Source organism: Poecilia reticulata, chromosome 20, assembly GCF_904066995.2.
Source record: "Poecilia reticulata chromosome 20, P_reticulata-male-v2, whole genome shotgun sequence".
In the NCBI taxonomy this organism is placed as follows: Eukaryota; Metazoa; Chordata; class Actinopteri; order Cyprinodontiformes; family Poeciliidae; genus Poecilia; species Poecilia reticulata.
Window position 1 is genome coordinate 4,869,841 of NC_088849.1, and position 22,731 is coordinate 4,892,571.

The 22,731-nt window shown below is 39.4% G+C and overlaps 1 protein-coding gene and 1 long non-coding RNA gene across 2 annotated transcripts in view; one reads left to right on the forward strand and one right to left on the reverse strand.

The window, feature by feature from the left end:
* The window catches only part of LOC145549446 (uncharacterized), a 51,509-nt gene extending 34,843 nt beyond the window's left edge, over positions 1-16,666 (reverse strand). Inside the window, exons 1-2 of the long non-coding RNA XR_014085432.1 lie at positions 16,579-16,666; positions 16,414-16,465 (exon numbers count right to left, since the gene is read on the reverse strand). This is a non-coding gene — a long non-coding RNA (uncharacterized LOC145549446). The remainder of the gene's footprint in view (positions 1-16,413; positions 16,466-16,578) is intronic.
* Positions 1,192-20,270, forward strand: LOC103482378 (uncharacterized). The gene is made up of 12 exons (XM_008438499.2): positions 1,192-1,359; positions 3,074-3,328; positions 3,426-3,713; positions 3,830-4,114; positions 4,213-4,500; positions 16,613-16,759; positions 16,906-17,000; positions 18,927-18,974; positions 19,064-19,282; positions 19,596-19,773; positions 19,870-20,040; positions 20,142-20,270. Exons 1-12 carry the CDS (start codon positions 1,305-1,307, stop codon positions 20,231-20,233), a joined length of 2,121 nt encoding a protein of 706 aa, XP_008436721.1. The 5' UTR covers positions 1,192-1,304; the 3' UTR covers positions 20,234-20,270.
* Positions 20,271-22,731: the final 2,461 nt, after the last annotated feature.

A 22,731-nucleotide genomic window follows, 5' to 3' on the forward strand; every position in this document is an offset into this window, starting at 1 on the left:
GAGAGTTGCAAAAGCAAATCTGATTTGTTACTCCTGTGTACAAACTTTTATAGTAAAGGCGTATTCTTCTCTTTAATTTATTCAAATATGGCGTATCTTTGCTCTTCCAACCAGGTGCTGTCTCGGACCCTCTTAAAAGTTAGAAACTCCCTACAATTTGTTTTCAAGATCAAACACCAGTTGTCACCTTTATCTAAACAAAGTGGTAGCAGAGCTCCTCTTCCACTGGCCTGATCTCATGCTGTTTTATGGCTTTTCACATATCAGTGTGAAAGCTGGGATTTCTCTTGATTGTTTCCCACACAGACAAAAAGGCCGTTCAAAAGATTTAGCAGGCAATCTCCTATTACTACAGATAACCTAAAGATGAGTCCAAAAACTATATTTAGGCTATTTCAATCAAGACATGTTAAGTTTTAAAACTAGCATATTTTAAATGTATTTTCTTCACAATATATAGTGGCATATGCTGCCACCCCTGAAAAATCCTTACCCCCCTTGGCCACCCCATAGATATTTTTCTAGATCCGCCCCTGTGCAGTCCTCTGCTGCGTCCTTGTGAAAAACCGAGCAGCAGCAGAGATATCAGCGGCTCATAGCCCGATGCGGCTTATATATGTACATTTCCAGTTTTTTTTTTTAAAACTTTGTAGATGCGGCTTATAGTAAGGTGCACTAAAAAATTGTGTTTAGTATTTTTTGTTGTTCAGGTAGAATGAAAAAGAAAATAATAAAATATAAAAATATATATTTTTTGGCCTCTTTGCATTTTTATTATGAACATATTTGGCACAGATGGCAGAAGATTCGGACACCGGTGGTGTAAGTCTGCCTGTCAAATGAAATTTTATTTGAAAATGCTTTAAATTGCTGCTTTGAATCGTTTTTGATAAATAAAAATGCTACAAATAGCAGTTGGAGCTCTTAAGATTTTGAAGAAAATACAAACTAATGAAGAGCTTTGTGTGGCTCCAATATTTGGGAATCATTCCTCTAACTCTTTCCTGGAAAACCAACAGCAAATATATATATAAATAAATATATTACTTATGTTTGTTTTTGGGGATTTTTCTGTTCTGTAGGTTTGGTTAAGTTTAAGTCAGAGGTCTTGCTAGGCATCATTACTTCCATTCTAACATTTGTGTACAAAATTTTGGAATGTTCTTCCTGATGTCACACTGGTTGGTGTCAGAACCCAACATTCTATTTCAGCTCAGTTCGTTAGAAATCTCTGATAGACTGAGACGTAACTATAAGAGTTAAACCTGCTATATAAATTTACACTGAAATCTCGAAAAACAAAGATGGATGAAGAATCTGAACATAAGTGTAAAAGGCCAGCATTTAGGAAAACAAAAGGTAATGAGTTTGAGTTTCAGGTTTATGTTTCAGTTTTTGGAAAGTTACACTGTAAAACATTTGAAGGTGGTTTAACTTGAAAATGAAAGTCCGCCTGCTGCCTTGAAAATGCAACTTAAGTCAACAAGAAAATTGTACTGTTTTAATTCAGAAATTAAAGTTCATGCAGTTGATTAAACAAAAAGATACAAGTTGTTTAAACTTTTTTAAGTTCATTAATCTTGAATTGAGTTTTAACTTAGTGCTGAAATTTAAACCAAACAATAATTTCAAAATACACAAGAAAAAACTGCCCTCACTTAGTTAGTTCTCTATTATTCAGTATTTCACTTAAGAATAATTTAAATTCTTGTTTCAAACTGCATGAGCAACATTTCTGAACTGATAAACGTCACAATGAATTCTGCTCAAAAACATTAAGTGGAAACAAGACATTGGGTGCGTTCACACTGAAGTGACCCAATTCCAATTTTTTGGCAATTCCGATTTTTTTGCATGGGCCATTCACACTGCCAGTAAATGCGATCTGTATGTGTTCTGCAGTGTGAAGGGGCAAACAACCTGAAAGTGTCCCGCATGTGCAGTAGAGGGCGGAATAGCATCAGCATTCTCAGTGTTCTGTAAAACCTCCATAAAAAGAAGAAGAAGCTCAGTGTTTGCGGAAGTAAATATGGAGGCTAACGGTGGAGCTTAGCTTATATTTGAAGTTGCTGTCCAGCCGGAGCAGCATATTAACAACTTAATCCTTATATTGTCCGTCATGGTTGTTGTTTTTCTTCCCACTTGCGCGTTTCTTCCCACTTCCACTATTCTGCGTCCACTATTCAGGACGCAGAATAGTGAGATTTGTTGAGAATCAGTGACGTTCAGTTCGGATGAATGTGACCTGAACGTTTGGTCGCATTTGAATCGGATACGTATCGGATATGGGTCACATTCGAAAAAGAATCCAACTTTTGCTGTTCACACTGCCATGAAAAGATCGGGTAAAGGTCGCATTACGTTAAAAAAATCTAAATTGGATCACTTCAGGCTGTAGTGTGAATGCACCCATTGTCCTCAAGTTTTTTAAACTGTCAGTGGCATTAAAATAAACATTTGCCTTCATAACGCATGAGTCAGATAAATGTAACATTGATCTGACTCATTTCATCTCCATCTCACTCACGGTGCAACACAAGATACAAAAACATGCTGCTAAGCACTCTGGGAAATAGTTCCTATTTTGTTTTCTTTTAGGTTTTTTTAAGTACTAACCTAAAAACTCTAGTTTATTCTTGGAGGTTTGACAAAATTCATAAAAAGTTAACACAAAATCACACATTAAGATTCAAAATCAAAGTGCTAAATTTATTTGACTTAAAGAGTAGAAGATAGTAGACACAACTAAATGCAGCTGAAATGTTTTAAAGTGTAGTGGATATAACAATTTAGGTCATTTTACACACATAACAATAACAGTCTTTTAAACCTCTTAATATATAGTTAAGAGATTTAGAGTTTTTATCACTCAGAATTTGTTTTATTATTGGTTAGGAACATTTAAATGTGTCAATCTATGTTGGCTTCTCGGAGAAGCATGAATTTGGATGAAAATGACTTACATGTTCATCGGTTTCTTAATAAAGTCCCTGATCAGTATGTGAAGTGATTCAGAAATACTAAACATGAACTCTAAACAATCATTAATTTTCCACAATATTTCTCACGATAGAGAGAAGCGACAGCATGATGCTACAACGTACAGAGTCTGCTGAGGACTGTGAGATCCACAGAAAAAGTATCAGGGCCTCTATGATGGCCGGAACCTCAAGAAGCTGCCAGGACCAGATCAGAAAAAAGAGGATACTGAAGAGGAAGATGATGGAAGAAAAAGAAGAAGGTTCAACACCGGCCATGTGTAGGAAGGAAGAACCCCAGGAGCAGGTTCCAACCAGAGAGGCTTCCTCCTCTGTGGACATTCTAATAGGTTGGCTGCTTTGGTGAAGTTAATGTTAATTTGCTTATGTTGACAGACCAAACATGAAAAAATAATCACTATTTATTCCCAACATTTCTTACTTTAGAGATCAGCAGCAGCAGTATGATGCCACAGTGTGACGAGTCTATTGAAGACAGGACACCAAAGAGAAGGAAAAGGGTTAAAAAAGAGACCCGCAGAAAATGGACCAGGGTATCGAAGATGTTCGGACCATCCAAAAGCCACCAGAACCAGACGAGGATTGTGAGGAGACTGAAGAGGAAAATAACAGAAGAAGGAAAGGGATCTCCAACACCGGCCGAGAAGAAGAATAAGGGACTCCTGCAGCAGGTCATAACCAAAGAGCCCCCATCCTCAGTGGACATCAGCACAGGTTGGCTGCTTTGGTGAAACAACTGTTAATTTTCTCTTCTGTATGTTGACAGACCAAAATGTCAGACCAAACTGTAAAAATAAATCACAGATTTTCCTCAATTTCTCGTACTTTAGAGAAAAGCAGCAGCATGATGCTACCAAGTAGTGAGCCTGCTGAGGACTGCAGACCAAATAAAAAGAGAAATTCTGGAGATGAGATCCACAGAAAAAGAATCAAGACCTCTGAGATTGCTGGAACCTCAAGAAGCTGCCAGGACCAGATCAGAAACAGGAGGTTACTGAAGAAGGAAATGACAGAAGGAAAAGAAGAAGGTTTAACACTGGCCAAGTGTAGGAAAGAAGAATTCCAGGAGCATGTTCCAACCAGAGAGTCTTCCTCTTCAGTGGACATCCTCATAGGTTGGCTGATTTGATGAAACTAATGTTAATTTGCTTATGCTGACAGACCAAACATGTAAAAAATAATCACTATTAATTCCCAACATTTCTTACTTTAGAGATCAGCAGCAGCAGCATGATGCCACAGAGTGCCGAGCCTATTAAAGACAGCACACCAAAGAAAAGGAAAAGGGTTAAAAAAGAGACCCGCAGAAAATGGACCAGAGTTTCTAAGATGTTCGGACCATCCAAAAGCCACCAGAACCAGACAAGGATTGTGAGGAGACTGAAGAGGAAAATAACAGAAGAAGGAGAGGGATGTCCAACTCCGGCCGAGAGGAAGAATAACGGACTTCTGCAGCAGGTCGTAATCAAAGAACCCCCATCCTCAGTGGATATTAGCACAGGTTGGGTACTTTGGTGAAACTACTGTTTATTTTCTCTTTTGTATGTTGACAGACCAAAATGAAAGATAAATGCAGACATGGTGTCAACCTGTAAAATTGATCAAAGGAAACAGAAATGAACCAATTGCATTCAGAAATCCCACTGTGTGTAATTTAATCTCAGCATATATCCAGATGTTTTAAAAAGACTTCAGAGGTCTGTTAGAGAAACCCAGCAGAAACCCAACCTAAAGTTTCCTTAAGTCAAACTTATGATTTTAGGCTAAATGCAAGAGTACATGTGCAGGGTATTTATTACAGGAATCCCAGAGTTGAATTTACTACCTTTTTAACAGGACATGTCTGCAAGCTTGTAGTTATCAATAGTGACCCCACTGTTACCAACTCAGAGACTTTCTTCCTATATTTAGTGACATTTCAATCAAAAAATGGCACTGGCTAAAATTGAAATTGGCAGGTCAAACTTTTTAGAGATTGATAATCTATGATCTGCGAGAAAGCTGCAATCGGTGCACTGACCCATGTAAGATGGTCATCTTGCATGGGTCAGTGCACTGATGTAAACAGTGCTCGTGTAGAACTTTATCCCACTTACTTGAAGGTCTAACTGACTTTATCTTGACCAAAACCTCACGTTAAAAACAGAAAGCACTATTTTTAGTGCTTATCCTAAATCCATAAGACTTAGGATATTTGTTTTTTAAAGAATATCAGTAAAACGCAATGATATTCCAATTTCACAAGCCGATTTTTTATTCTCAATAGAATATTAGTTTGCTACTAATTGTCAACACTAGGACAACTTGATAACAAGGTTCCAGGGTATCATATTTCACAGGTCATTGAAAAGTTTAAATAAACAAATGTCCATGTGCAGCGAAATTCAGTGTTTCGGGGACCAACACAACTGTCAGATCTTCGTTACAATTAGAGCAGCTGTTTAAATTAGCTAATCAGCTAAAATCAGCTTCAGATGATCATTTTATAATCCCAAAGTAAGCATCAAGCCTGAAAACATGAAACTGTAAAGGACCCAATTTACTCTTGCGTATTGTGCGCATTCCATAAACCGCGCGGACTCCGCGCGTACTGTCCGCGGACGGTTGTGTCTTCATACTCGAGCGTACTGATTACCTAAAATTCTCTTGTGACAAATTCCTTTATTTCACACAATCTTAATGAGAACTAGCAAGTTTGATTAACTATTTGGGCACCTAGCTCAGTTTCTTCTCCATCTGAGAAGCTTTAACTCACCTCTCAGTGTCGGACAGAGAAAGGCAGTGACATGTCGGTTCATCCGGCAAAGACAGTGAACCGCTGCTCGCAGCAGCGCAACTTCCTACTGCGGGCAGAGGAGCAGCAGGAGGCTACGCTGGCTTTAACTGTAATCAGGGATCCATTCAATTAGCTCTGTTTATTATGTTCCGAAAGCACAATTGTGATCGGTGTAATAATTTGCACATCAACCGAAAATGAGCACATACCCGATCATTGTTCCTTGCCGTTGTTGGGAGACAAAAAAAAAAGAAAAAGTCAGACTCAACTTATCAGACCACCTCTCTGCTTCGCTGCTGATAAGTCTGGGATGATGTCTTATTTTTTGTTCTCATAATTCTGCATAATTCACCATGTCAATATTTGCGTGAATATATAAAGCCTGTTGCTGTTAAGTATTTTATCATGTTGATCTCAACATTGAAACAATATGAACTCATATAACCCAGGGTTATATGAGTAAAGTTATAGTTATCAACCTTATCAGCCCGATGTCACGTGAAAACCAGTTTGATGTGAACACCGTTTTCTCGCCGGGCAGTTTACTGTGCGACACAGAGTACGCGTACGCGGTCATAAAAATCTATCCTTGCGCGGACATGTCCGGCGGACGTCCACTTCGAGTCCGCGAAGACCTCCGCGGATTGAAGTACGCCCGAGTATATTGGGGCCTTTGGAGTGGTTATGAGTTTGTTCTTTGACAATTTTTCTGAGTTATTTCCCCTTTATTGTGGTGCACTGCTCTAAATTAAGAAGGTTTTTCATTTAACAGAACCGTTGTACCGCGGCAGCACGGCTACAGATGGCAAGGAAAAGAAGATCTTTTTGCCTTCTTGAAATTTCCGGATGTAAACAATAAAATGAAACGTGTCTAAATGGTATCAGCTAATAATGAATGCAAAGGTGTAACTTTGCAAGTTGGTGGGGACGAGGAGGAGCGAGGGTCGCTGATCCACCCACAGTTACTGGAAAGCCTTTTCTTTTCTAGTGCTAAGTAAAAGGCCAAAGCTTACACGTGAATGCCAGACAGTCTTATTCAATAAATTAGGATATACATCCTGATCAGGTTTGTGAAATTAATAGTACCTTTTGAAAATAACCTTTTAACAGGTATTAAACATACACAAAATATGGAGGGTGCTGTGGTGGCGCAGGAGCAAAGCACAACCCACATATGGAGGCCTTAGTCCTCGTGGCGGCAGTCGCAGGCTCGAATCCCAGCCTGGCAACATTCACCGTATGACCTTGCCCTCTCTCATTACTCTATTTCCTGTCAAGCTACTTTCAAATAAAGGCCACGAGAACCAAAAAATCCTTTAAAAAAACATACCCAAAATATAGATATGTTGGTGATGGAATTACTAACAAAGGAACTTTTCAGTCATATTCTAATTTATGGATTGAGTCTGTATTTGCTGAATATATTTGCTTTAATATAGCAAATAATAAAGGCAAAAAAAACTTTTCTGGGTCTGGTTGGAGCAGTTGGTGAATAGAGTCACTGTCTATATTACTGGATTGTACAAAATGTGGCTAAAAGCTGAGATGCTGATGTTTGGATATGTAAAAATATATATTTTCTCTGCATAAAAATCTATAAAATTTAGTTTCTGGCAGTTTTGTAAAGATACAAGAGAGAACAAAGCAAATGTATCTTTTATATTGATCAATAACTTAATTTAATTGTCGCTGTAAGAGCCAGGGTTTAAAATTTAACAAACTTTGGCTCTTTATGCTTTATGAAATATTTCACCCTATTTGATCATTGCTCTGAATATTGCCACGTTCTACGAACAAATGATGCAATTTGTGCAGGGGAAAAATGTAGAAAAACGGGTGAATGTATTTTTTTCCTCAGGGGGCGTTTACACGACAACGATCCAACAAAAACTGCACTTTTGTTCCGTTTTTGTTGGATCGTTTACATGATAACGTTCTAATTACGATCTGTGTTTACACAGTAACGGTACACATCGAAAACGTGTAATGCTCTCGCTGCGCCTAGTTGGTGCTAGGTTCTTTGAAACTTTGAAAGTGGCATGTTTTTTAAAAAAAGTTGTACTTGAAGGCATGTGGATTTGCGCGAGAAAACAAGCATTGTGTGCGTCTGATTAGGGCGCATGCAGTTGGAAAAAGTGGGATAATTTTGCTGGAACACCTTGTTTGAGCTTTCACGGTGTCTGTAGCGAGCCCCGGACTGGAAGCTGTTTATTGTTTTTACCTTGGAATGGCCAACAGTCTGTTATTCCCATATCAATTTGATAAAATAGGAGTTCCCGCACGTCCCATATCCGTGTCCTCTGTTACCTTTTTCAGCAGTTAAAACAGTTTAATCCGTTGCTAACAAGTCGTAACTTGTTTTTCCGAGCCGCCTTCAAACGCAACATGAAAGCTGAGACGCTCGCACTGGGTTTACACCTGTGAGGCAGCGAAGGAGACCTGCTGCTGCTGCGCAGGTGTGTTAGAATCATGGCAGCAACCCAGCAAAATGTAAATAACTGTACAGTTTTTTCCCCGAACTAACCGACTGAGTTGAGTAAAGCTGTTGGATGCAGGTGATGATAGCTAAAATATGACTAGCTAATATCAATTCAGCACGTTAAGCTTGTTAAGTAGCCTGTAGGCTACTGATGTTGTTGTCTATGTTCAGCTACGTAGATTCATTTTGTCCCCCCAAAATAAGTCGATGCCCCCCTGTTAAACTCGTCTGGAGCCGGGGCTGGTCCTGGTCCGTAGTTCTCTAGATAATAGCGCTGAACAAGCAGCCGTGTATTTTACCATGTGGGCGGTGCAGAGCGGTGAAGAGATGCTGAGGGAACCGTATCTGATGGGGAAACGGTAACACCAGCATTGTGAGTAGTTTCTTCTTCTTCTGTGGATTGTAGGAAACAGCTATGTTTTCCACTATGCAGGAGCTGGGGATTCTGGAAGAAAATATCCGTTTTCTAGGTTTACACGACAACGGAAAACAGTAAGTTTCAGAAACATCGCACTCTGGAACCCGTTTTCAATCTGTGCCGTTGTTAGAGAAAACATTCGGTGGTTTCGTGTAAATGCACACTACAAACGCAACAAAACTCTTCCGTTTTCCCCCGAAATCGTTGTCGTGTAAACGGGGCCCCAGTGAACTCACGTTAAACTCACCGTGCGTGACTGGTTGCCATGGCAACCAATAAACAGCCCCGGGAGCGCAGAGCAAATATTATGTTCAAGTGCATCAGGAATTAATACTAAAAAACCCACAAAAACATTTCCCAAGCAAAAAAGTACGTAAAAACACCAAACAGAACATTCTATCTGTTGTAGATTTATGTTCTTGAATTTTCATTTTGCGATCATTAGAAAGAAACACTCACGGTGGTTATTTAGCTAATTTAAACACCTGCTCTTCTGATTATCTGTCAGAAAATGTAGGTTGCCTTATTTTTGTGTTAATTGAACCGAAATACTCCGAACTGCTCAGCAAAGGTAGATGTTAAGGTGAAAAAATTAAGCTAGTAGCGAACCTACTCTCCACTTATATATGTTTTATTTAAAGCTTTTTATTAACCTGTGAAATGTGGTCCCTTTGGACCTTGTTATCTTGCTGTTGTAGTCTTGACAATTAATATCAAAACTATTCGTCAAGTTTTCAGATTTTTTGCTTGATTGTCATTTTCCCGGCCACTTATATTCTTTACTCAATCTAAAATAACAGCGCATGTGCCGCACTGCCGCGCACTATAAGTCACATGATGTCCAATCCACTACATCAGTGAGCGGAATCGCCATTTATGTTTTATACAACGTGCAGCTGCTGTCGAGTTACTGTCCGAACATGGGTACAGGTACATAAAGAAAAAAAAAGGAGAAGGAAATATTAGTGGAGACATGTCCACACCAGTCCTTCGGGAAGATAAACTTGTCCGTATAAGTTCTACCACTTTTCCTACAATTACAGTGGAATTTTCACTTTTGCGTATGTTCACACTGCAACCTGTTGTTAGCGGTTATTTAACTTACTTTAATTGCTGCGCTGACTTTAGAGTCAGCAAGGTCCTGTTTACTGTCTGCAGCTCCCGTCGCATCGCTGGTAAAACTTTAGCTCGTCGCTGAGCTTGAGTTTGCATCGCTTCGTTTAGCACCAATTAACGAAACGGGAAACTGCTCCACGGTGGAGCCTCAACCCACGCAGGAATGCGCTGCTGATGAATGGTGGATGCTCCGGTCAGTCTGATTGAATCACCGTCATGTCGTTCCAGGTCAAATTTAGATTTTTTTTCCTGCATACTTTACAAAATGCCTTTCGGTCATACTTAGTCAATGTCTAACACAGACTTGAATGGTTTGGATGTCAAAAATACAAGTTTTTAAGTAACAGAAATGCTTGTGAATATACTGCAGATTTACTGTAAAAATACGGAAAATTTTAGTTAGGGATTAACAGAAATGCAAGTTAATTAACATGGAAAAACTGTTAAAATACGGAAAGGTTTTGATGAAAATTCCGTAAAAAAAACAGAAAATGTACTGGCAGAAAATTACCAGGATGTTTTCCTGTTTCTTTACGGAATGTTTTAATACATATTGTAAAAAACCGGAAAATTTCAATTCATTATTTACAGAAGTATTTGTGAATATACAGGACATGTACTGTAAAAATATGGAAAATTTCAATTATGGATTAACAGAAGTGCTGGTAAATTTAACATAATAAATGATGTTAAATTACGGAAAACTTATGACCAGAATTTCCGTAAAAAAACAGAAAATGTACTGGCAGAAAATTACCAGGAGATTTTCCTGGTTTTTTTTACGGAATTTTTTTTTACTGTGTGAGAAGCTTGGTCATCCAGAAGGGACCCAGAGTAGAGCTGCTGCTCCTTCACTTCGTGAGGGGCCAGCTGGGGTGGCTCGGATATGTGGTTAGGATGCCTCCTGGACACCTCTCTGGTGAGGTGTTCCGGGCACGTCCCACTGGGAGGAGGCCCCGGGAAAAACCCAGGACATGTTGGAGGGACTATGTTTCTCGGCTGGCCTGGGAACACCTTGGTATTCCCCCGGAGGACCGGATTCCCGTGGGGAGATTGAAGTCTGGGCCTCCCTTCTTAAGCTTCTACCCCCGTGACCCAACTCTGGATAAGCAATAAGCAGAAATGAATGGATGGATGGATGGATGGATGGATGGATGGATGGATGGATGGATGGATGGATGGATGGATGGATGGATGGATGGATGGATTGATTGATTGATTTCGGTCCATCCATCCATGGGTTAAAGGACAGGTTTGTAAGTTGGGTTTTGTGGGTTCGCTCTTTGACGCTGCGGCCCCACCATGATTGGTTCCCGGCCCGCATTTAGGTACCTCAAAGGGTATGCACTCTCACTCGAGATCAGGAACCACCTTGAGCAACAGGGACTATCTTTTATGGTTGGTGTGTGCGGTGTGCTCCAGGGCGCCACCTCTTAGTTTGTATGTGCTGAGTGTGGTCTCTGTTTTCCTCCGATGAGGAATGAGGGAAAAATGGAACAAGAGATCGATAGGTGGATTGACAAGCATCTGCAGTGAAGCAGGCACACTGCCAGTCTGTCATGGTGAAGAGAGAGCCAAAGGCAGATCTCTCAGTTTACTGGTCAATGTACAAACCTACTTTCATCTACGGTCATGAGTGTTTATTTGCATGCCTAATGATTTGTAGATTTTCTCCGGGTGCTCCGGTTTTCTCCTCGAGTCCAAAAATATTTGTTGTATGGTCATGAGTGTTTATTAGCATAACTAAAGATTTGTAGATTTTCTCCGGGTGCTCTGGTTTTCTCCTTGAGTCCAAAAAAATGTGTTGCCTTAAACTGATATTTGTAGGCTTCATGACCTCATTTATGGCCTTAGGTGTTTATTAGCATAATTGGAGTTTCATAGATTTTCTCTGGGTGCTCTGGCTTTCTCCTTGAGTCAAAAAAATTAGTTGTATCAAATTGAGATTAATAGGTTTATGCTCCTTTCTTCCCATTAGACTAGCGGTTCTCAACGTGGGCAGTACCGTCCCCCAGGGGGCGTTCAGTGGACGGCAAGGGGCGCTGGCGGACATTTTTACAAAAGGGGTCGCTCGAATGCCTTTGGGGGGCGTTTAGTCGAAGGTAAACTTTTCACCTGAAATGCACAACAATGCCAGTTTAGACTTTGAGCAACTTGGTAAAACTGTATTGTGTAACATTAAACCTTGCTTGGCTGCAACTGTATCAATGGCAGCTCTTCTTCTATTCAGTGTTTGTTAGCTTCTGTTAGCTTCTTGGTGTAACTTCGTTCTCCTGCTACTGCTAAAATCACAATATCCTCACTCTGAAAAATGAACCCATTTAAATAAAGAAATCAAGATATCCCTCCATGAGTGATACCACGATAGAGAGCCTTCATTTTATAGCGTTAACACCTGTGCTGTAAGTGGTCCGGTATGAAACGGGGGTGATAGAACAACACAGCACTTGTAAATTTCAATAATCAGAATGCAGAAATTGTTTCCGTTGTTTTAAAAGGTTTATGTCAGTCTGCCTTTCCCCATCTATACTCTTCCCGACCGCCCTGCACCTTAGGGGCTTCAAAAAGTAGACGAGCACATTGCGCAAAACTCTGAAACAGGAGAAGAGGGACATAAAACGGAGCGACGAACTAGATGTGAATTATGGCATAAAAACAGAGAATCCGACGCTGAACAGTGAAAAAAATCAACACATGATGTGAAAAACATGACAATTAGGCGGCGCAGTAGGTGATGAATGAAGATGACTAGTGGTCATCCATCCATTTTCTTTCACCCTTGTCTCTCAGTGGGGTCGGGAGGGTTGCTGGTGCCCATCTCCAGCTAACGTTCCGGGCGAGAGGCGGGGTACACCCTGGACAGTTTGCCATTCTGTTGCAGGGCAACACAGAGACACACAGGACAAACAACCATGCACACACACTCTCACACCTAGGGACAATTTAGAGAGGCCAATTAACCGGACAGTCATGTTTTTGGACTGTGGGAGGAAACCGGAGTACCTGGAGAAAACCCACACATGCACAGGGAGAACATGCAAACTCTATGCAGAAAGACCCCAGGCTGGGAATTGAACCCAGAACCTTCTTGCTGCAAGGCAACAGCTCTACCAACTGCGCCACTGTGCAGCCGCGACTAGTGGTCAATAAATGATAAAATAAATCTAGCAACAGGAAAGAAACTAAAGTGGACATAGCAATAAACCAAGAGAGGATAATACTAATCAAATGAAACTAAATGGAAATGAATGAAGAACAAAATGCAAGAATAAACTAAGAAACTAAAGTAAATACAGAGGAATAAACTGGTATGGCAAGACCTTTTGAGCAATAATTAATACAGAGACTGTATGGCAAGAATAAACACACTATTTCCAGATAAAAGGTAAAATAATATTGTTGAAATGTCATGGGTTTGTTGAGACCACATCTAGTACTGAGAATAAATATATCTTAAGAACTGATCACTTATTTATGTTTTTAATTAGATTGTATATATTTATTTCTTCAATATTATTTTTCATGTTAGTGTTAATGTCATGAGGTTGATGACTCCATGACACTTTCAATTTGACTCATTAGGATTTGATTAAGAACCAGATTTGTTCTTTGTAATTTTTGTCCAGTAAAACTATTAGTCTATAAATCAATAGACTATATAATCTATATAATCCATGTTTCTGTCTCATATTTGTATGGCATTAAAATGAGCTGGAACTTTTGTTTTTCCACTGAAAGCTCTGGTTTGCACAATAAATGCAATGTGGGTGAAGTTTTATGGATGATGCTCTGATGTCCCATTCTCCTGAAGGCAGCACAGAACTGCACCACCAGAAACTGACAAACACTGAAGAGAAGAAGAGCTATGATTAATGTAGTTACAGTTCTATCCATGTTTTAATGTTGCAGAGCTCAGTCGTTTTGCAAATTGTTCAAAGTTTAAACTGGCATGTTGAACATCTTTTATCTGGTCAATTTGTGCAAGATTGAATAAGTAGAAAATGCAAAGATTACAAATATAATATTTTTTCCACTCTGATTGGCTGCTGTTAGGCCTACAAATTTTAACTTGAATGTTCATTGCATTTTTCATTGACACCTGTGAAAATAATTTCTATTCCCATGGATTTTTTGTTCTCTGGGAAATTTTTTTTGATGATAAATATAGAAACAAGCATAAAAATCAAAACATCTAAAATAGTGATAGTAATATTAATGATAAAATAATGGTCAGTGCAAAGTAGCCTACAAATTCTTTGGTGGGGGCCCGAAAAAGGTTGAGAATCACTGGTGTAGACCATGGCGAGGCGCAAAATAACTAGCTAGTTTCAACACCTTAGGCGGTGTCGTGAAACCTGGTATAAGCATGTGAGATCTGTCCAGGTACACGCAGAAAACGGAATAGAGGCCTGAGAAATAACAGTAAACCTTGTATAATGATTTAATGATGATTATGGTTTGTAACAGGTTTAAAATAATAATACACATGCCAATGAAGGAATGTCTGTAATGTATAATCAAAAATATATGTTCTGTACTTTTAATCAGCTGAATGTTATAATACATTATGGAAATTGAGGTTTGAACAACTTGATTGTTGTATAACTTGATTGTTGTATAATAATCATTGATTATTAAAGATTAAAGATAATGAGTGAGGAAGAAACATACTGAAGTAATATGTCGACAAAGTAAAACATTGGTTATGTTTTGTAAGACAAGACAGACTTAGAAGGAAAAACTGTGTGGACTGAGCGGGGGCGAGGGCACGGCAGAATCAGAAACAGATGGTCAACGGAAAACAAGGAAAGTACCGTAGATGTGGTAATGAGGTATGAATAAGTCATAAGAGAGTTGGGGAAGGTTGGGACTTTCCACAGACAGTGAGACGCAGTGGGAAGGTTCTAAAGTAATGCAGCCCTGCCCCGTAGACCGCCCTGAGTTGAGAGGGCTTAAAAACTGGAGCACAGGGGAGGAAAGGGGTTCTTCGTCCGCGGCGCAGAAGAGGAGCCAACAAGAGGAAACAGGCTAAAGACCAGCAGAGGACTACACCCCGGGACCAAGGGAAGCTCAAAGACTTCATGCCGCCAAGGAGGGACGAGTTCCACCAGCCACCGACCCTGGTTCCAGATCCGACCAACTCCTCTGCCTCTACGCAACGCTCTCAACTCTGTCGCAGCCGACTTGGAGAAGAGACGGAGGTCATTTAATGACAAAGATTCTGCACGTTAGAAGGACAACGTACAGTTTTGCTCCGCTTCTCTTCAGAAAAGAGGACTTTGCTCCAGCTGGACAAAGACTCTGACCAAGGACATCTAAAGATTACAGCTGCCGAGACCAAGAACCATCGGGTATGAGTTGACCTGCTTCCCCCAAAGCCTCGCTCAGTGAACTTAGTGACACAGGTTAGGGATAAGAATAAGGATAGGATGTGATTGATTTTAATTTGATTTTATTATATTTTTACCTATGTCATAACCTTTGGGAAATTAACCTGCTTGTCAAATGCCCCTGCTAAAGCTTGCTTAATAAAATTATATTCTAAAATTCCAATGAGAATTGTGAACAGTGAGTTTAATTGCGTCAGTCTTAATTATTGTTGGTTCTCCTAAATATGATAAAGTTAACATACATGATTCTAGAGATAGGGTGGCTTTGTGTTTTCCTCTGGTGAGTGTTAAAATAATGACCCTGGGACTTAAATCTAAGTCACTGAACTTAATCTAGCCGTTAACAAGTGCCGTTATTTTAGGAGAGGAGCTACCGTTAACAGGAGTGGTTGTAGGGGTTATGCAGCTGTGAGGGCTACTCAGCTGATTGTTCCTCAACTGTAAAAGGTCATAACTTCTGGATCGAAGGTAGTCAGAGGTAGACGAGTTCTTTCCGACCCCAGTTTAAACAGATAATTCTCCACAAACTATCTCTAGGGTAAGACCCAAGTTTTGGGGATTTTCCGGACCTGTTAGACAGAGAACTGGGCAGTAGTGAGTCCGAAGAGTTGTGAGGTGTAGGCGGGACTTACTATTGGGTAGTAACAAACAGCGGTTCCAACATTACTCATACACACAGCAGCTTGGAGTCTATCAGTGACAACTCATGTGCTGCCAGTACGGTAGTTAAAATTTTTTTATACAGATTTTAGTAAAACGAACTTAAAACGATAAGTGAGCGTCATTGGAAAATTAAAAATATTTTGAAAGGATGATGAAAACCAACTTTACCTACTTTTAGTTACTTCTTACTACCTTTTACTGGCCTTAATTTGAGCTAATTTAATTTACTACGGTGGAAACATCAGGGTTTCCACACCAGGTTTCCACCGCACGGAAACCCTGATGTGTGTGACTGAAAATACTGCACATCATTCCTAAACATGACCTATTGCCTAGTCACAGACAAAATTGCCTAGTCACAGTCCAATCAGATCAGATTGAGAATTTGTTGCAAGGATTGAATATATCTGATTATTCAAAACTGATTGAAATAAACTCCAAAAGATTATCTCCTGAAATTGCAGCAAAAGGTGGTTCTTTAAAGAGAGGGTGGCTGAATACAGTTCCATGCTACAACTTTTCAGATCTACATTTTATAAATGCATGCTTAGAACTTCAAAATGATGCCTTACCTTATATTGGTTCTTCTTATAAAATCCCAGTAATATACCCTAAGTTTTGTGGCTGTAATGTGACAAAAAGTGCAAAAGCAAGACGACAAGTATTTTTACAAGTCACTATAGGTCTTATGTTTCTGTCGGGATGTTTTTCTCTTATGGAAAATATTGGTAAAATACTTATGCTGTTTCTATGGGTTTTTCTCATTATTAGAGTCCAACAGCTCCAGCCTGGTACTTTGTAGCTCAGGAATAGGCGATTTACAGAAGAGGAATCTGAAGAGGGAGGATGAGGACATGGAGGAACCACAGCTGAGGAATAAGAGGAAGAAGACAAAAGAAAAAATGGATGCCCAAAGAGGTCAGAGTTTAAGTTGCAATAAAATTGTAATATAAGCATTCATGAGAGAGATTTAAGGTTTGGTAATAATTAGATCTAAGGTAACATTAGTGAACAGAGTTTATTCTGGTGCTTTATGAAATTTAAAGATGTGTTCATGTGTTTAGCTGAATTCCTGGAAAAATATACTGAGCTGGATCTACTGGGAAAAGGAGGCTATGGATCTGTGTTTGCTGGATATCGAGAGGTGGATAAATTACCTGTAGGTGTATTTGGAATACTTAAAATGAGGCTCTGTGAAGTTATCAGTAATAGTTCTAACAGTAGGAGTCAGTAGGAGTCAAAGTTTGTAAAAAATAATTAATATCCTCATAGAGGTATGCTCTGTTTCAGCTGATTTTAGCTAATAACGTCTCAAACTGAAAAAGTTCAGGTCTGTAAAATAAGACTATATTAGATAAATTACTTCATTAACCAATGAGACTTTCAGAATAAAGGTGCAGATGGGTAATATTTACTAATACATAGTAGAATTGCACAATTGTGAACAGTTTCATTTCTTGTAGTTTTAAATTAGATTTTGGAAAGATCAAACTAGATAACTACATTTTCTTTCGATTTTAATGCTGCACTCACAACAAATGCGTTCCGCGCATCAAGTATGCGTCCGACGTTTCAAGTTCAACGCGTGTGCACTTTGAATGCAGAAGCTTGATATATCTTGCGTTTCGCTGTTTTACATTCAAAATCTATGTGGAGGCACATCGGACACTCTTGACGTGTCAAACGCTCAAAACACTCCAAACGGTTCAAATCACGTTGCACTAGATCAGGGGTGCTCAAACTTTTTGAGAGCAAGATCTACTTTTTCTCTCACCAGCCGCCTGAGATCTACCTCCTGACACAAAGACATAAAAATTGCAAATTAAACTCTATTGACTTATTTTATATGCGAATATACATCAGTTATAGCAGAAATAATAAAGTGACAGAAAACCTAATCCAGTTTCTTCCTCAGTGAGATTCTGACACTGGGAGCAGCTTACTGGTTTCTCAGTCAGAAGCTGGTTGCAAACCTGAGGCCAGCAGGTGTCAGTCAGTCATGGTAGATCTGAAATTTGGTTTGATGACCTCAATATGAGAAACTACAGATTGATAGGAGGAACCAAACAGCCCAATAAAGGTAAAGGCAAATCTTCTGAAGTCGGGATATAATTAATTTAATTTCACATAATTATCGCGGTAGAATTTGTTAAAACATAATGAAATATATTTGTCCCATTTGATGTTTGTTGTGACGTGTGCTCACAAACGAACGAGGTAATTAGTCCAATTTTGTCGTTTATTGAATATTCAGAAACTACAGCAGGTGTAATGAGCCACAGCAAAGGTAAAAAAAAAAAGGTAAAACAACCCGAACAGACAATCAACTGAAAACATCTCCTACCTTTTTACTCTCGGTCTCTTTGTCGTTTAGGCACACCCGTTGCCGTGGCAACCACCCGCACCCCGCAAGCCGAGCAAAGATTAGGCTACATTAAAAACACAACATTCAGTCTGTTACAATATCAGATTTCCAGGCTTGATATTTATTTCTCGATTATTAATAAGCCTCTCATGAACACAGCGGTGGTTGAGTAGCTAATTTAAACTCCTACTCTGCTCGTCAGTCGGTCTTTGAGTCGCTTTTTTGTTAATGGAACCGAAACGCACAGAATTGCGCAACACCTTGTTGAAACAATTATTACTGAGATTATTAATTTTAAAACGTTTCGTTGACTTTTTATAATTATTCTTTTTTAATAAAGCTACAAACGTTTAGGATCTTAGTGAATATTTTTGATAAACCTATCAGAAGAGGAAGTGCTGGCCTCAGCGTCCTGGCGGCGTTCAGTTTGTCACTTGCTGAGATCGACTCAAAACCTTTCCGCGATCGATCGACCGATCGACCGCGATCGACGTATTGAGCACCCCTGCACTAGATGGTCGAAACGCAACGGCCCTCTACACGCCTACACATAGACTTTGAATGTAAACCAAACGCGCTTGATGCTCAAAAAGTGTTTGGTGGGAACTCACCATAATACTCAAAATACTGATAACTCAACATCAAGCAACTAAAGAAAATCTGAGCATTCCCTTTAAGGATATTCCCATCACTGAGCAATGCTTTATTTCTATTGTATAGGTGGCTATCAAACACATCCCAAATGAAAAGGTGGGCCGCAAATATAAGGTAAGTAAGCAACAACATCTAGGACTGACTTTAAGTCCTATTGGATTCCAGATGCATTGTGGGTTTCTCCTGTTTGTTTGATGTTTCAGGATGAGAATGGTAGGGAGATGGCGTTGGAGGTGGCCATCATGTTGAAGATGAAGAATATAACTACCAGTTCATCAGGGCAGTTAGCCACGGTGTCCCTGCTGGACTGGTATGAGCTGGAGGAAGAGCTGCTCCTAGTGATGGAGAGGCCCATGCCGTCAGAGGACCTCAATGTCTTCCTTGATGAGCATGAAGGTTGTCTAAATGAGGAGGAAGCCAAGGTAAGCTGCTGGATGGAAATTCGAGTGGGTTCATTTACTGCTTCAGTTGCTTTTGTGGATTTTGTTTCATAGTTAATATGATAAAATCAGAGGGATGAAATACAGTGCAATATTCCCTCCGTAAAACAATTTTGTAAAACTTGTTTTAATGCATCACATAATGTCTCTACAAATATTGAAGTGTGGGTGTGATGTGACAATGTGAAAAAAGTCCATATGAAAATAAAAATCTTTACAAGTCACTGTATTTCTCACTGAAGTCCAACATCAATCTGTGCAGAATTTTGTGCTTCAAATAATTTTTGTCTTTTAGATAATATTAAAACAGCTGGTGGAAGCAACGATTCAACTTCAGGATGCAAACATCTTCCACAGAGATATTAAAGTGGAAAATGTCCTTATTGAGAGGAGCTCAGAAGGCCTACGAGCCTATCTCATAGACTTCGGTCTAAGCTGCTTTGACCATGGAGGGAAATTTACCATCTTCCAAGGTACAATATCCTGGTTTTTTCTTTCAGTTCTGAGGAAACAAAGATTCTTTTTACTGTTCTTCTTCTTTCGACTCTTAATTCTTACACATTTTCTAGGCACCCATGCTCTTGAATCACCAGAATATCGCACACAAAAGAAATATTCTGCTGGACCCACAACAGTGTGGCAGCTGGGAGTGATCCTGTTTGAAATTCTCCACGATAAGAATTTTGAGACCAACAGCTTTCTCAAAAAGAAGCTGAAAATCAGCAACAGGCTTTCCAAAAGTGAGACAAACATTGTATTTCATCTTCTCACAGCATATATATAAATCTGTCCTCTGTCCGCAGCTCTAACTGTTGTTGCACTTTGACCTCTGACCTTCCAGACTGCCAGGATATTCTGACTAGGTGCCTGAAGAAACGCCCAGAGGAGCGTCCCACGCTGGAAGAACTACTCAATCACCCATGGTTTTCTTAAACTACACATCACACAAACATTAAAATATTAAATGCAACTTTTTTTGTTGGTAGTTAGTCTAGTTTGGGATGAGGATTAAGGTTTAACTCCCATCTCCAGCAGAACTTCGAACACGTTCCGGGGGAAATGGGGGACACAGACGGTGAGTGGACCATGTTCCGTACCTCCATTGTCGAGGCGGCTTATCGGAGCTGTAACTGCAAGGTTGTCTTTGCCTGTCATGGCGGTAACCCTCGAACCCGTTAGTGCAGTGGTCCCCAACCCCCGATCCGTGGACCGATACCGGTCCGTGGACCAATTGGTACCGGGCCGCGCAAGAAATAGTGAAATATTTCCGTTTTATGTATATTTGAGTCTGGAGAATCTTTTATTTTGAAAATCCTTTAACCGGATTCTCTCGGTTACTTGCGCGCCAACACTGAAGCCACAAGCAGCAAGATGAGTAAGAAACAGATCAGATGTCTTTGGAAAGTTTCTTTGCAAAGGGGAAAAGGCCCAGAGAAGAGACAGGAGAATGGATTTATCCCGGACCGGTAGGTGAGTCCCACATTACAAGCCGCTCTGCGTAACATGCGGCGACCGGCTGCTAATGAGGCAATGAAGCTTCAAGCTACTTCACCACGCAAGCTTATATCCAAGCAGGCTGTGGATATAAGCAACACTTCGGGTGTTATTGTCTCTCATCACTCCCAGATGGGACCGTCTCGTTGCAGAGAAACAAGCTCAGGGCTCCCGTTAGTCATTATCACGAGTTAAAATTTTCACGAAAGTAAAATGTTTCTTTTTGTGGCGCTTCTGTATATTATTTTGAAGGGATATATAAACGTTACCATAGCGACCAGAGTCAGAGCGTTTGGGCTGCGGTCGTGAGTCTTAAGTCTGGTTTAGACTGCAAGATTTAAGAATGTCGGCCGATTCTCCAAACCTCTGTGACCACAGAGGTTTGGAGTCATAATTTCGATTTTCAAAGTCATAATTATGACTTTCAAAGTCATAATTTCGACTTTCAAAGTCAAAATTATGAGATTTAAAGTCATAATTTCGACTTTGAAAGTCATAATTATGAGATTTAAAGTCAATTTCGACTTTCAAAGTCATAATTTCGACTTTCAAAGTCATAATTTTGACTTTCAAAGTCATAATTATGAGATTTAAAGTCATAATTTCGACTTTCAAAGTCATAATTATGAGATTCAAAGTCATAATTTCGACTTTCAAAGTCATAATTATGAGATTTAAAGTCATAATTTCGACTTTCAAAGTCATAATTATGAGATTTAAAGTCATAATTTCGACTTTCAAAGTCATAATTTCGACTTTCAAAGTCATAATTATGACTTTCAAAGTCATAATTTCGACTTTCAAAGTCATAATTATGAGATTCAAAGTCATAATTTCGACTTTCAAAGTCATAATTTCGACTTTCAAAGTTATAATTATGAGATTTAAAGTCATAATTTCGACTTTCAAAGTCATAATTATGACTTTCAAAGTCATAATTTCGACTTTCAAAGTCATAATTATGAGATTCAAAGTCATAATTTCGACTTTCAAAGTCATAATTTCGACTTTTAAAGTCATAATTATGAGATTTAAAGTCATAATTTTGACTTTCAAAGTCATAATTATGAGATTCAAAGTCATAATTTCGACTTTTCCAAAAAAGTAGACATGCTGTCTTGTATGAGATTTACACAGTATTCCATTTGATTTGTCTAACCAGTGAAACACAGATTTTTCTCCTTTTAATGGATTATAAACAAATTGAGGAGTATTTCAGATGTGGTTTAACCAATGATGAAATTCTTGCTTTGCTGGCTGAGGTTCATGGGGTTATTCTTAGCAAGAGGACACTAGAAAGGATTCTTAATAAGAAGAAACTTTGGCGCCGAAAGAACAAAACTCATGTGAGTGTAGTGGCAGCTTTCATTCGTCAGCAACTTGAAACCTCTGGACAATGTCACGGATATCGATGGATGCACCAAAAATGCTGGATGAATGGTATTGTTACAGACAGGGAAACAGTTCGAGTCCTTTTACGCTTACTAGATGGTGAAGGAGTGGACCTAAGGTCAAGAAATCGACTGAGGAGACGGATTTACTATAGTCGTGGTCCAAACTATGTTTGGCATATGGACGGCTATGATAAGCTGAAACCATTTAGAATTGGGATCAATGGTTGCATTGACGGTTTTTCCAGAAGGCTGATATGGCTTGAGGCATACAAAACAAATAATGATCCAAGAGTCATTGCTGGATACTTCATGGATGCAGTGATTAATGCTGAGGGTTGTCCTGAAAGACTGAGAGTGGATTTAGGGACAGAAAATGTTAATGCAGCTGGCATGCAAAGATATTTGCATCTTACAGAAGATCAACCTGAAAGTGATAATGTAATATCTGGTCCAAGCACTGGAAATCAGCGGATTGAAAGATGGTGGTTGACCCTGCGAAGTGAATGTATCCAGTTCTGGATGGACCTCTTTGACAAACTGAAA